General features: G+C 38.0%; 1 protein-coding gene across 2 annotated transcripts in view; it reads left to right on the forward strand.

Annotated features, from left to right (window-relative positions):
• The window catches only part of MDN1 (midasin AAA ATPase 1), a 96,047-nt gene that overhangs the window by 37,243 nt on the left and 43,859 nt on the right, over positions 1-14,945 (forward strand). For both annotated transcript variants that reach the window (XM_027695308.1, XM_027695314.1), the window contains exons 34-51: positions 517-741; positions 1,158-1,355; positions 2,807-3,015; positions 3,546-3,668; positions 4,672-4,869; positions 4,961-5,068; positions 5,629-5,817; positions 6,581-6,670; positions 6,783-7,043; positions 7,177-7,447; positions 7,953-8,112; positions 8,422-8,538; positions 9,690-9,898; positions 9,998-10,143; positions 11,020-11,222; positions 12,332-12,552; positions 13,577-13,690; positions 14,245-14,377. In XM_027695308.1, the coding sequence (XP_027551109.1) occupies positions 517-741; positions 1,158-1,355; positions 2,807-3,015; positions 3,546-3,668; positions 4,672-4,869; positions 4,961-5,068; positions 5,629-5,817; positions 6,581-6,670; positions 6,783-7,043; positions 7,177-7,447; positions 7,953-8,112; positions 8,422-8,538; positions 9,690-9,898; positions 9,998-10,143; positions 11,020-11,222; positions 12,332-12,552; positions 13,577-13,690; positions 14,245-14,377 (3,175 nt within the window). The remainder of the gene's footprint in view (positions 1-516; positions 742-1,157; positions 1,356-2,806; positions 3,016-3,545; positions 3,669-4,671; positions 4,870-4,960; positions 5,069-5,628; positions 5,818-6,580; positions 6,671-6,782; positions 7,044-7,176; positions 7,448-7,952; positions 8,113-8,421; positions 8,539-9,689; positions 9,899-9,997; positions 10,144-11,019; positions 11,223-12,331; positions 12,553-13,576; positions 13,691-14,244; positions 14,378-14,945) is intronic.

The following is a 14,945-nucleotide window of genomic DNA, read 5'->3' on the forward strand; positions in this document are numbered from 1 at the left end:
TTTGAAGGTTGCCAACCCTTTCTTAGAATTTACACCACTGTGACCCTTTTTCTTTGAACTACATCTCTCTCTGAGGACAGTTATGATATATTTTAGATTTTGTTCTTCCCTTAATATGTATGTTATATGGCTAGCCAAATTAAGTTCAAGGCTGTATTTACTTCACCATCCAGGTAGTTGAACTATCCCCAGCCCTATAGTGTCCCAACTTGGTTTCTATGTAGAGTGTTAAAAGAACTGTCACTTTACTTTCTGCCAGCAGCTTCACTGTTAGTATTAGTCACTTGATTCTGTCTTGTTACTTGAATTTAAAAGGATCTGTAATGACAGCGTAGGCATAAACTTACTCTTCAGTTATTCTGCCTGTTAGGATATAGAGTACCCACCCGCGTTGCTCAGCATTACAACTGTACCTACTTAAGAGATGTTTTTTACAACAGTGTGGTAGATGTAACCAATAAAATTATTTTCTAACTCAAATTTATTTGATTTTTATTTATTTTACTCCCTTTTTAGGGGCAGACATAGCAGAACTCATGATGGACTTTGTTGAATGGCTGACTAATCAAGAGTTTGGTCGCCAGTGTATTCTCAGTGTGAGAGATGTCTTGTCCTGGGTTAATTTTATGAACGTCATGGTAGACAATGAGTCGAATTCTGCCAAGGGATACAGTCACATTTCTCCAATGATGTCTTTTATCCATGCTGCATGTTTGGTATATATTGATGGAATAGGATCAGGTAAATCTTCAGTGCTCATTAGTAGCAAAACATATGAAACTGTATATTTGTATTAATATTTTTTAGTCAAATGCAAACAAAATGTTTTGGGCCAGCATGGAACACTTCTGGGAGAAGTTTTCGCTGCCATTTAACAATATCATGTATGTCATATGCCTTCTTGTGTTTCGGTAGCAAGAGTTGAATAATACAGAAAGCTTAAGAGAAGAACGGGCTTTGGAAATAAGGTGTCCTTAATTCTGTTGCTTACAGAACAATTTGTCCATGGTAAATCGTACTGGAAGCATTCGCAAGCAAAAGCACTAAAATAAAATATAAACTTGTGTGCACAGAAGGAATTGAGTTTCTTAGTCATAAAATGAACGTGCCTAGTTATGTTTGTAAAGCACACACTTACTTACCTTTTCTAACTACAGGTACAACATCCTGCTCAGCTGATACAGCTTTATTAGCTCGTGAAAAATGCCTGACATTTTTATGTGAGAAAATGAGTCAGTTCTTTGAGCTGACTGATTATCAGAAGAATGAACTAAAGATTTATGAGAGAACAAAGGAAAAAGAGTTTGTATGGATGGACAACTTCATGGGAATTCGCCCCTTTTTTATTCCAAGAGGCAAGAGACTTTGTGGGAGTGGGTGGTTTATTCTGTGGTTTGTATTTTCAGTAGCTTTGTTATTCGCTAAATCTAAGTAGGATACCTGAACCATCACAGAACAATTTATTTGTTCTCAAGCCTTAAAAAAATGCCTTTTCTGCCTCCACAAGTGTGTGGATTGCAACTCAGTCACTTTTATTAAGACATATCTGTTCATCCCTTTCTTTGATGACTTCTTAATGGTTAATGGCCTAATTTTCGCAGACTCTTTTGGTTTAACAAAGCTTTTTTTAATTTTGAGTTGTAATTTTCTGCCACTTTTGCATGGTCAGAATGCCTGTTAAGTTCCAGTAACTAAAGCTGCAGCTCATTCTGGCCCTTGTGTAAAGCATGGGAAGCAGGGGTCCTGAGTACAAAGCTAAACAAAATGGAGACTAATGTCCTGCCTTGCTGTAGGCTCTAAAAAATTTGCTGCAGTCTTTGCAAAAATTATTTAGTCCCTGCATTTCAGTTCTTCATGGGACAGATTAATGCAGATGAGACTAGCAAAATAGTGCTTTTTACCCTTAAAATACAGTGACAGGACTAAAAAGTGATGACTGTCAGCTTTCTAATTCAGCTGGTTAGTTTTTACTACATGGAACTATGTGTTCCTAATGCTGTATTGATCATTCATATTTGAACATTTTGGCATTCATGGATTGTGTTAGTCATGCATAAAAGTGTACAAGGTAATGCTTTTTTGTAAATTACTGAGTTCCTCTCTGCTGAGTAGATCACAAAAGGATTCTCTTTGGATCCTTTTCATACTAAACAGGTATCAGGATGTGTAAGATAAATTGGTGATTAGTGTCTTGTATACCTGAGTAATGCTGTATTACAGATTTGGGGGAGTGATGTCCCGGTGAGCTGTACTGGCTGGAATTTGGCAGACAAGCTCTGTACTCTCTCCCCACTGTATGCCATAATAACAGTAAAGAGAAAGCACATTTTAATTAAAGCAGTCTTCCTTCACAGGAAGCAGTGTATGGAAAAGATTAATACGTTATTTTGTAGCATGACTGAATTGGATCCTTCAGTGTCAGTTTTTCAAGAGCTGTGTTTGAGTTTTAAATCCTCATGTCTGAAGCACAAGGACAGATTTATGTTTTTTTCAGTGATAGCTCTCTAGTTTAGTTCATGAACCAGAAGGTGTTGAAGTTTCCTGACAAAATAAATGATATATTCATATGCTTTTTGCAAAATCCAACCTAAATATGCGGAGATGGGTTGAGACACAGCTATGGGTCAAACAGAAAGTGCATGTGCCTGATCTCTGAGAATGGCATACAAGCTTGATCTCCACTGCTTGCTGTACTGAGATCAGCAATTTACAGACATAACGATCTCATTCAGAGTCACACTGTCAGCAGCTCCAGCATAAACATTCTGGTTTAATTGTTTTCTGGTTTACCTTTCCTTTGTTTTAGGCCCTGTTATCCAGAGGAACAACATGACAGATTATGCTTTAAATGCTGGGACTACAGCAGTGAATGCACAAAGACTGTTAAGAGCCTTACAGCTTAACAAACCTATTTTGTTGGAGGGGTCACCAGGAGTGGGCAAGACCAGTCTAGTTGCTGCCCTGGCAAAAGCCTCGGGAAACTGTCTTGTTAGAATCAACCTGTCCGAACAAACGGTAGAATAAAGTACCATCTTTGTAACTTGGTGTTATGGCAGGGTAGAAGTTTTGTTTAACTTTAAAAATGCAGTTCTTTTTAACTTTGGCACTGAGTCTGAGATGTCAATTTTTCCTTCTTGGTCTAAAGATAAAACTGAATGGGTGGGGGAACCAGAAAGAGCAGTAAGCTTCTCTGAGTGAATGCCAATTCCCAGACATTTCTGTTGTTTTCAAGTGAAGTCATGCGTATCTTTGTGTACTATGTTTTTCTTGGCTTCTGCGATGTTACTTGAAAACAGTTTTAAGGCTTCTTAGCTTTTCTGTTCCAACTTAAACTTTTGTTTTTAAAAATAGTAGCTGGTCACTGGAGTACTGCAATGGAAAACCTTTTAGCATTTTGCAATTACTGAAAATTTTTAAATAAACCTAAATGTAGGTATTAAAAAGGAAGGGAGAAAATGCTAAGTAAAGTCAACAAAGGCTGTTTATGATCTTTTGTGAAGTCTTGTAGTTGCCCAACTCCCCTGTCTTGTTCTCTACTCCCAAAGGATGTGACAGACTTATTTGGAACAGACTTGCCTGTTGAAGGTGGGAAGGGAGGAGAATTCGCCTGGCGTGATGGACCGCTGCTGGCAGCACTGAAGGCTGGACACTGGATTGTATTAGATGAGGTAAATTCAGGTTTGGGGGAAAATAAAGTGGAATATTCCAGAAGAACAAACTTGATGTTTTGGCATGTGGGAGGAATAGCTTCAAAGGTTGATGACAGAAATAAATTTTGCTTACTTTTAGTTATGTGCATGTAGTGCCACATTGAAAGTGATCATTCCACGTATGAGAAAATTAATCTCCCTTTACTAAGTCCCTTTGCCCATTCACTCTTCGTAGAGGGAGGCAAGGACTAGACTTCTTTGATATGATAGAACAAGGGTTGAATCCCAGCCTAAATTACTGCAGAAAACCAAGAACATATTTGAATTACATTTGAAAGTTTTTAGGGAAGATTGTCAATAGAAGCTTTGGTATACGTGGTCTTAAATGAATATAATTTCACTGAAATAGAAGATGTTTTGCTGGGACAAATATATTGTGTTGGGTACTGATTTAATTGATATAGAGAAGAGTTCCATCATGTGAATATAAGCTATCCTGTCACCACAGGTTTGTTCATGTACCATGTAGCAAATGCTTTCAAGCATACATGTGCACAGATCTGCCTTCTTGGCAGTGTGCATTCTAATTACTACACAGTGCAAATTCTTGAATTTTTTAGCCTCTTGTATACCTCTTTTTTCCCCCCTATTGAGTAGAATGTGACTTTAAACAACCATTATATTTAAATAGGCCTAGACTGCCACCTTTTAAAAAACAAGCCAACAAAACACTGAATGTCACGAAAGTTCAGAAGAAACATCTTGAACATGCAGGTTTTACAATGGAGAATTGTTTTGATATCAAAATGAAAAAAACACAGTACAAATAACAAGTGCCTATAAGGAAAAGTGCTAGTTGTCCCAGTGTAATAGCAGTCTAGGTGGAGGTAGTAACATGTCATAGTTCTAGAACAGCAAAGAAATTGAATTTTACCTTCTGTGTATTCCAGACTGTTAAACTAGAGACTATGCAAAAATGTTTTGTGGAGCATTAATATTATATCCTTATTTCTTTCCTCAGTTGAATCTGGCTTCTCAGTCTGTATTAGAGGGGCTAAATGCATGCTTTGACCACAGAGCTGAGATTTATGTTCCAGAATTGGGAATGAATTTTCATGTACAGCACAAGACGACTAAGATTTTTGGATGCCAGAATCCGTACAGGCAAGGAGGTGGAAGGAAGGGTCTGCCCAAGTCCTTTCTTAATAGATTTACACAGGCAAGCTTATTTGTTTGGCTTAAACTATGTCATGATCCTGTCTTGTAGTTTTCTGATTGTATCAACACTCTGAATCCTCTTGATTTTACAGGTGTATGTTGATCCACTGTCAGCAGAAGATATGAAGTTTATTGCAAATACATTGTTTCCTGCTATTGATAAAACTGTTATTGTTAAAATGGTTGCTTTCAATAACAAAGTAAGTATATTTTAATTTCTTTTGTGTAGAAGTAGGCAAAATGCAACAAGTCTCATGTTATACATTTTTATAGAGAGCTGCATGGGTAAAACAAGAGGGATGGAAGTATATGCAGAAGAAAGTAAAGAATACCACTAAACCCAGTACCTGAATTCTTGTACCATGACAATCAGATTCTTGGTTGATAATTGATGAGGCATTGTTTTTCATAGAAGACAAAACATGCATACACAGTAGTAGTAATCTTAAGAGAAAGTAGTATTCTGTGACGTTATGTAAAGTCTCCTGTGGCAGCATCTTACTGAATGTTAGTTTATAAGAGTGCAAGAGTGAACAGGAAAATTGAGCTGAGTGTTGGAGAAATAGTAGAGGACAAACTAAATCAAGCTTTAGTTCTGACATATTTTCAGCTAAGTGAATGTAACTTGCTCTTTTGGTTGTCATCTGTCTTGCAAGCAGTGCCAAAGGCAGAAGTTCAGTTGAGTTTTTTGAAAAAATATTTGAAACCACCTCGTGGGTAGAATAAAAGATTATATTTTTAATTACTGCTTTTTTTTCAGATTGACAAAGAAGTCATGGCTGAAAGAAAATGGGGACAGAAAGGAGGACCTTGGGAGTTCAACTTACGTGATCTTTTCCGCTGGTGCCAGCTAATGCTTGTTGATCAGTCACCAGGATCTTATGATCCAGGCCAGCATGTGTTTTTGGTATATGGAGAAAGAATGAGAACCAAGGAAGACAAAGAAAAGGTGAGCTGTGTGTTCTCCTTCCTTGCTCTTCAGATGGTCAGGAAATATTTACAGAAATCCAAGTGTAAATTTGAAGATTCTTTGCAATTCATTCATAGACATTATCTCTTACAAAAGAAAAATAGGTTTGTTTGGGATTTTGAGGTGTGACATATATACCTGCTCCCCTTGCTGTTTGAAATATCAGTTTAATTAGAATAAAAGCAGAAAGCTGGTGTAAGTGAAGGCAAGTAGAATAACAAAGGACTTAGAGCAAAACACAACATATTCTTGTGTGATTCTGTTTTAAATAATGTTTGCAACCTACTTTTCCCTCTCTTGCCTGGAAGTCTTTTGCTTTTGTTTAGTTTCACAGCATTTAAAAGGTATTAAACTAGAAGTCAAAGACTGAAGTTACTGACTGTATGTGACTGCATATTTTTCTCATGGGTTTACTTTCCCCTCCCTGTAACGTTGTTGTATTTTTCTGTGTTATTAAGTGAATTCTATCCCAGTACTTTGTTAAAGAGAAGCATTGCTTACAGTATTTCAAGTCACAGGAAACCATGATTAATGAAGGGGTTGCTGTGTGCAACTCACACTCGTGTTAATGGCTGGCTGTACTTTGAGTTAAATGACATTTGTGATTTAACTGTGTTACTATCACACGGCTGTGGAGCCGAGAGGAAAGGCTACTTCAGAAGTAAATTTCTAGAAGCAAATCTCTGGAACAATGGATACCTTGAATTGATAAGTCTCTTTTTTGCTCTTTCAACTGTTCTAGGTTATTTCCATATTTAGAGACATTTTTGGCCAGGAGGCCCATGTCTATACAGGAACCAGGGCGTTTCACATCAATCCATATAATGTTCAGGTAAACTGTTGACAAGAGATTTTGTGAGGGGAGAGAAAAATAAGCAACTTGCACAGCTAAACTCCCGTTTGCCTCTTGGAGTATTCATCCATGTGTCTCTGATCCCTTTCAGATTGGTTATTCAGTTCTTTCTCGTGGCAACTACATTCCTCATCCTGGCAGAAATCTCTCATTTCTGCATCATTCACTGCAGTCCCTCGAGTCCATAATGAAATGTGTGCACATGAGCTGGATGGTAATCCTGGTGGGCCCAGCAACTGTCGGCAAAACCAGTCTTGTTGAGCTGTTGGCCCATCTCACTGGCCATCGACTAAAAATCATGGCAATGAACAGTGCAATGGATACAACTGAACTCCTGGGCGGATTTGAACAGGTAAATGCTGTTTTGGTAATATTTCTCCTTCCTACCTAACAGTGGCCAGTCACTGTGAGCTTACTGTTTAGAAATTGAGCCTAAGTCACCACAGTCTTTTGCATGAGCTAACTCTGTAATGGCCTGTTTGCAGGTTGATATCAATAGGCCGTGGCAGCGCCTCTTGGAAAAAGTGGAGAATGCTGTGAGCACACTTGTAAGGGACAGTCTTCTCCTGACAGAAATTTGTGCAGATGACTCTGAACTTGTGCTGCGTGCTTGGAGCAATTTCATCCTGAATTACAAACCCAAATCTCTGGGTGAAGGAGGTAGAAGTGTTACAGCTGAGTTAGTGAGCAAACTGGAGGGAATACTTGTGCTTACCCAGCGACTGAATAACAAAATAAATTCTTACTCAAAGGCAGGTACGTATGGTGGGCAATTTAAAGTACCAAAATTCTCCTGTATTGAGCTACTCAACATATGATGCAATACAAGCTCTTATCTTGTATTCCTAAGAAAGGGAACTTGGATATGTTATTCTTGCATTTTTACTCTGCAGCTGATCGTCATGAATGTCATGAGTAACATATGGGTTGTTTTTCCTTTTTTTATTTTTTTAATCATTGTTTAACATAAGGCATTAATATCCATCAAATTTCATCTGATGGGATGAAGGGGTGGAGAAAAGTATCTGTTTAGGGAGGAAAGTGTCAACCTGGGTTATATGTCTCTGCTTGCAAACCCCTTCTGTTCACATGAGATTTGGCTCACGGGAGGCTACTTGAAGAGTTGGAGCCTCTGCTGTTATGTGCCCCTAGAAAGGAGGAAGCATATATGTTTATGAACAAATACCAACTATTTTTCTTGAATGGAACAGGAAGCTTCCTCAGCAATGTAAGTCTCAATGTAAGGTATACTTCCTTTCAGAGTTTACTCACCTGGTAGAAGAGTTCCGGCGCTTCAAGCTGCAACAGGCCCAGTCTGCTGACTGTAACAACCATGGCACTTTTGAGTGGGTGGATGGAATGTTGGTTCAGGCCCTGCAATCTGGAGATTGGCTCTTAATGGACAATGTTAATTTCTGCAAGTAAGAGATTTTAGTGACCTTGTTTCAGTGAGTGAGTCCTTTGACCTACTCAATTGACTTTGCCTCTTACTGTATGGTTCACAGCTGAACGTTTTGTATTTGATAATACACAGGAGTAGTAACTTAGATTTTTTTGGAAGAGTGTCTTCCTTCTTAGCTTCCTTCCAGCTTAGCAGTTGATGGTTTTCCTGTTACTTTATAAAGTAATTGTTTTGCTTTTTGCTTAAGACTGGTACCATTTTGATTTCAGATCAGAAAGGGGTCAAATTGTTACCTTTGCATAACCATATGAATTTCTTTTGAAAACAGCCCTTCTGTGCTGGACCGCTTGAATGCTTTACTTGAACCAGGAGGTGTTCTTACCATGAGTGAGAGAGGTGTGATAGATGGCACAATTCCTACAATAGCTCCTCATCCAAACTTCAGGTGCCTTGCATTTCTGTTTGGTGTTGTTTTGGGTTTTTTTTGCCTTTTATGTTCCCCCCTTACCAAATAGCAGGTTTAGAATAAAAAGTGAGCCAGTCTTTTGGTGTTTGGAGTGCTGTTCAGTTTGTCATGTACTGTGGTAACACTGTCTGGCAAGGAAGAAAACTGCACTGTGATAAGCATATGAGAGAGAGCTTAAGAGGCTTGGCTTTATATCCCTGTTGTAGCACAGACTATATACTGAAAAATTCATAGCAGTGTAACACTGCCTTGATTTTCTATTTCTAAATTAAGATTTCAGCACTTCCCTGTCTCACTGTAGTTGAAGGAACATGTGTTGAAGATGGTGAAGTATTTAGATAAGCTGGTAATGAAAGCTGGTATATGGACATAATAATTTTCTTCCCAGCTTTTTCCATCCAATCTTTAAATTTGAGTTTCCTGCAATGATAGAACTTTAAACCCCAACAAACCACCCAAACCGAAACAGGCAATCTGTTGTCTCGGATCTGAATGAGTCTTTGGGGAAAATGGGAGGAGAGCATATAGAGTATTCTGTATAATTCCTACCTCTTATAAATTCATGAAAAGAATATTGGGACTGATATGCTCCGGTTCCTCTGAATTGGAAACAACATTTTGACTTCTCAGAAACCTGTTTTCACTGCATTGTATCTCAGAAGTAGATTTTCCTCCTTGCTTTTAAGAGTTGTCTGCTGGTAGTATTAATTACTTGGGTAATTAATACTTTAGTTTTTAAACAGCACAGATTTATCTGAAGCTGTTGCTAAGTCTTTTAAAAGTCTTTATAGCTCAGAGGCATAGCTTAACTTTTCTTTGGAAGTGGGCAAATGATAAAACAGACATAACTCAGATATGAGTTGAAAGTCACGCAGAATATCTGTATCGAATTTCAAAGTATAACTATTAATACAGATTTCTTATTTAAATTCAGTAGCTGTCTCTGGCTTTCTAGATATTAGTGTCCCCATTTTTATGAAGATGAATTTACTTTATGGAAGAGCAGATTTGGTGCTTCTGGAGTGATAGTTTAAGGACCTAAGTTACATCTTAAGAATGTAAGGCAGTGGAACTAGATGATCGTTGTAGATCCCTTCCAGCTTGAACTATTCTATTCTAATATCCAACAGGCTTTTCCTTTCTATGGATCCAGTTCATGGGGAAATATCCAGAGCCATGCGGAATCGTGGGATTGAAATTTACATTCCTGGGGAGAATGATGGAAATGTATTGGACAGTCTGGATTTGAAGTTACTCCTGCATGGCTTGGGCTTAGTTGGAGATAGTGTCTGTGACGCACTGATGGCTGTGCATTCAGAAACCAAGGCAGCAATAGCAGGTAAGAAAAGTCAGTTTGGTGTTTGTTAACAACTTGGGCTTATTACATACATATGGATGAACTCTTCAGTATTAAAGCTAAATGCTGTGTATCTTTCAGGTTCTGTGTCATCTTTGTCACCTTTGCTTCAGGCTGCTGTATTAATTGTGCAGCAAATACAAAGAGGCTTTGGATTAGCAAAGTCTTTTTACAGAGCCTGTTGGGAAGTTTATGGCCACTCACAACAACTGCAGATTAACCAAAAGGTAAAAGTCTTGTATTTGAAAACTTCTCTTGTATCATCTAGATAAGTGAAAAATGTAATTTCCTGAGGCTATGTCCTGTTTCCTAAGTGCCTAAGAGCGAGGGATTGATGAAAATGGTGCTCTTGGAGAGATGAATCAAACAATTCTAAACATCTTCTCAATTATTTGTCAAGTGATGAAGAAAAGGGGTTAAGTGGCATCGGAACATTTTTTGTATGTTTTAGTTACTGAGCCTTTTTTGGCTCCAGTATAAGCAGTACAGTTCTCCATGTAACAACAAATTGGTTGAAGCTCCAGAAGTTGGAGCTTTTTAGTACTGAATGGTGAAGTACAGTGAATTTCATCTGTCACCTGCCCTTTCATGACATATTTCCTCAGCCTTGTGGCATGCTACTGGAGACAGAGGTCAAATGAGTGAGAGTTGCATAAAGACTCTGAATTTGGGATATGCTTTTTGAGATATTCCCCAGGGGATAAACATGATTTGTCCTACATTTTGTAGACAGTGGCTCACTCGTTTGCAGCATAAGGGAGCTGGAGAATATCCAGTTTGAACTCTGAGGCTGGTTTTTAACAGCTTCAGCTGAGACTTTAGGATATTAATACTGATGAGTCTGTAGCCTGTAACACTGTGGATGTTGTCATCTGCAGACGTATTCACTTCCTGTTTTAAACTGTACAATATGTTATTCCACTTCTGGTAGGAATATTTTGGTACTTTTATTGTGTAGGCTATATAGTGTTTCTAGAACATTTGGTTTATATTGATTTCACAATAAATACATGTAATTAAAGAGTTTTCCGAGCTGTTGCGCTTGAATACGCGTTACATGTTTGAATATGATTCTAAAGTGCTTTTTGGTTGTTTTGTTGTAGCTTGTGTTAGAATTGGTTACAAAGCATGCTTCCTCTCTGGCTTCCCATGAAACTTGGGGTGAGTCTTTGCTAGCAATGGGACTGTGGCCAGAGTCCCTACCTACGAGTCTGTTTGCAGCTGAAGACTCACTTCTTTCGACAGTCCGGAGTGATGCACAGGTCCTAATGTATTGTCTGCATAGACTTAACCTTAGAAACTGCAGGTAGGCTGGAAACATTACTTTTGTCTAATAAATAAGATGTGATATATGTGAACTACTCACGGCACGTCATTGTTCCTTGCAAAATTCTTCATCAAATTGCACAGGCAGAAACTGTGATCTTCATGCTCTGTTACTGTGTTCCTGTTACCTTTCCATGCAACCACTACAAATAAAAGTTTAATTATTTACTGTTTTATGCTTCAGCCTTCAAAATATGTATAAAATACTTAATTCTTTAATCTTCGTTAAGTACACATTTGATCCATTTTGAGAGTTGCTGGGAGTATGCATTTAGCAGAAAATGTGAATGCAAACACTGGATTTAATAGGTAATAAGAGCTACAAAATTTCTTCCTTCAGTTTCCTTCTGAGCTTTAAAAAACCCAGGTATTTAACTAATTCAAAATATACTAATGATCCTTGGTATTTCATGTTTTCGTGTAATCGATTATTCATCAGTTATTTTAAGTCCCGTAGCTTCAGGTGAAAAAACACATTTTCTTCTTCAGACAGAGCTATCTGAGAGAAGCAGCATGTGCAAGGGGCACATGCAAAAATTTTTTTTAATGATTTCTTGTGCCACTTATTTTCACAACACTGGTGTAAAAACTTCCTTTCTGCCTTCTTAGCTTAGTAACCTACTCTGGACAGGTACTGTGGTTTGCTTCCAGTGAAAGAACAATCTGTAGAAGTTATTACTAAGATATAATATTGAAATTGTAAAACCTTAGCAACATTCTGTGGCATTTGCTTTTTTGTTTGTTTTTGTTTGCTTGTTTTTTAATCAATGACGCTTTCTTTGTCTTTTTTTTTAACTTCACATATCGTTCTGGTGCACAAATCAATTAGAATTTCTCAGTGATATGCTGTGCATATTCACTTTGGGTACTGCATGAATTTTTGGCAATAGTGAGTTCCTAATGGTAGACGCCCCCAACTGATTTGAAGTTGGAAACTGGTTTTAAAGATAAATAAAGCAGGAAAGATTATTGCGTTGCTACCCTCTTGCCTGCAGATGGTTGCATCATGAGTAGCTTGACTTGTAAAATATATTATTTCCTGGATCTGGCAGTTTGAGCCCTTGGTTACTGGAATTCTTTGTGTTTCAGGACACTACCACTGACTCTGCAAGATCTTCAAAACATTATGCAGTCCACTAATCCCGAGAGTCTCAAATTCAGTCCTGTTGAGATAGATGCAAACTGGATGGATAAAATGGAAGTTCTCCATGCTTCAGTCAAATTGTTCATAGAAAAGGCAACCAATCAAGATTGGAAATTACGAGTTAAATTGCTTAACTCCTTAGCCAAAAATCTCTCACAGGTGCTTGGTATGTAATTATTTAACTTTCTGTTTTGCCTAAGGGATGATTTGTTGTATTTTCACGAATTGTAAGTCTTCTGTGAAAACATTCAGACCATTCAAATTATGACATGAAAACTCTCAACTCTTGACTAAATTGAGGGCATTGAGACTCCACAGAGGGACAGAAACAGGTTGTGCATATTAGGGACAACAGGAGGCTTTGGGCTAAACATTGTCCTTTATTATTCCAGCATGTGTGTAACTTGTACCACTTTTGAATTATAGTTATTTTTGGATCCCTCTTGGTCTATGTATGCAAATATGCCTTTCTTTTCACTATTTCTTTTAGTGATAGTAAAAACAGTAAAATGTCTCTGTGTATTTGGTATTAAAATACAAATGGTTAGAAAGCCGAGAAACTGCAGAACTGAGATTTACTGAAGCAGTGTTCACTGAACATTCAGGATAGTAGTTGAGATGAGCTATTCACTGCTTAATTACTTTATTAATCACATTAAACATATGGAGAATTTAGACAGGAGTTAGTCCAAGTAATTCACACATTTAACTTCCTTTTATGATGTGAAATTTCAGTTTGTGTTGTCACTACGTTAATGGGATTGCTTCCCTTTTATTTTGCTGTCTTTTCAGGCAGGTAGGTCTATAAACTAGAAAATAGCTAGAAAATTACTTTAATGAGAAGTATGCGCTTTTTTTTTTTAAATTGGAGAGAAAAAAACCCCCACAAAACTAGTTGAGAGGAAGATTTGAAGGTATAAGCTCATGGATTTTCACTAGCCATATTTTTAAAGCATACATGAAGTATCACCAATTTAACTAGAACTCTCTACTGGATTTATGACTTCAGCCATGACGTTCTGACTGCTTTTAAGACTGCTTGAAGCTAATACAAAATAGTATCAACCAGCATATCCAGAATGCATGCACAGATTTGATTCAGTCTGCTTGTGCTGGCTCAGTTGAATTTATTTTTCTTTGTTTGTAATAAATGCTCTTTTATGCCTCTGTTCTCTCCTCTTCACCTACAGATTCAGTTCGGATTCAGCTGGAAGCAGGTGCCGTAGCCCTTGGTTGTTTCTATGCCAGTCCCCTCTCATCTGGAGTCAGTAACATGATCAAGTTGCTACAGCCAAATATGACAGGTACTTCTGAAAAAAAAAAGATGTAAGACATTGGTGCTTCCAGAGTTAAGCAATATTTTGAAGAGTGATGCATATATCCCCTGCCTTTCTGACTTGGTAGTTTAGGCACCCTGTTTTTCCCCAGGATTTTTTGTTAGCCCACCTGAAATCCATGTTCTGGCCTATAATTTTCCCTTGGTGTTTTGTAGAGAGTTCAGGCCTGTAGTTTCCTTTCCAAGCTTGTTAGGTGCATGAAAGCTACATACAGTGACACTGCACCTTTCATGGGTGGTTGGCGATCTTTTGCCTAGGTTATGAGTTGGACTTGTTTCCAGGCTGTCTGTTTGGGTAATCTGACTGCTGTTTAATTTACTGTCACTGTTCTGTTTTACAGAACCTGCAGTCAACTTAATATTTTTCTGCTTGGATATCTGGAGTGAGAGAGTTCAAGACTCTGCCTTCCTCTTAGGCTTCCTTCTTTCTTTCTCTGATGTTCTTGCATAGGCAGGGGGATCAAGAAAAGTCTTTCACTGAGTAATGTTTCCACTGCTGTCCTGTCTCGTCTGCCTTTCCAGATGAACATGTGATGCCTCTGGACCCAAGATGGAATATGCAGTTTTTGGAGATCATTAGAAATTCGATGAACTTCGATACAGAAATGGAACACACAGACCAGCTTCTAACCCTTTTGAAGTCTGCAGCAAATCGGTGGGTTACAAAAAAAACCAACTTGTAAAGACTGTCCATTGACTGTAATCAGTGCTGAGTAAACACTTGTGGTGTCTGCCAAGTATGTTTTTAAGTTTTGATAGATGTGATATAAAATACCAGGCAGAGGTTTTGTACAGTATTTAAATTCTTTGCTTCTGTTTTCTGTAGATGCATACTAAAACTAATCAGTTAATATAAGGAGCAGAGCTCGCAGCATTCCATATAGGCTGCAGTACTTGAAAGACAAACCACAACTGTGGGACAAAGTAGTAAAGAGGCTGAAGCAGCAGTGTGAAATCTCTAACATAACTTAAATAGTTGCCCTACTTTTGAATTTGGACTGCTTTTCATAAAAAAGTAAAAAATATACAGATTTTGAGGTTGCAGCATAAGGAAGCAGCTGCTCACATATCCTGCAGGCCACGGTGTTTCACCTGTTTAGTAGCTCGCTACTGTTTTGTACCTGGTGAAGTCAGGAATCAGCTCTTTGTGAAGCCTGCTTCTCCAGAAACCATATTCAAGCAATTAGTTGTGGTGCACTTGGTTCTTTCATAATACAGTGAAT

This window comes from Neopelma chrysocephalum, unplaced genomic scaffold (assembly GCF_003984885.1).
Source record: "Neopelma chrysocephalum unplaced genomic scaffold, ASM398488v2 Primary Assembly neopelma1_23b, whole genome shotgun sequence".
NCBI classification, from domain to species: domain Eukaryota; kingdom Metazoa; phylum Chordata; class Aves; order Passeriformes; family Pipridae; genus Neopelma; species Neopelma chrysocephalum.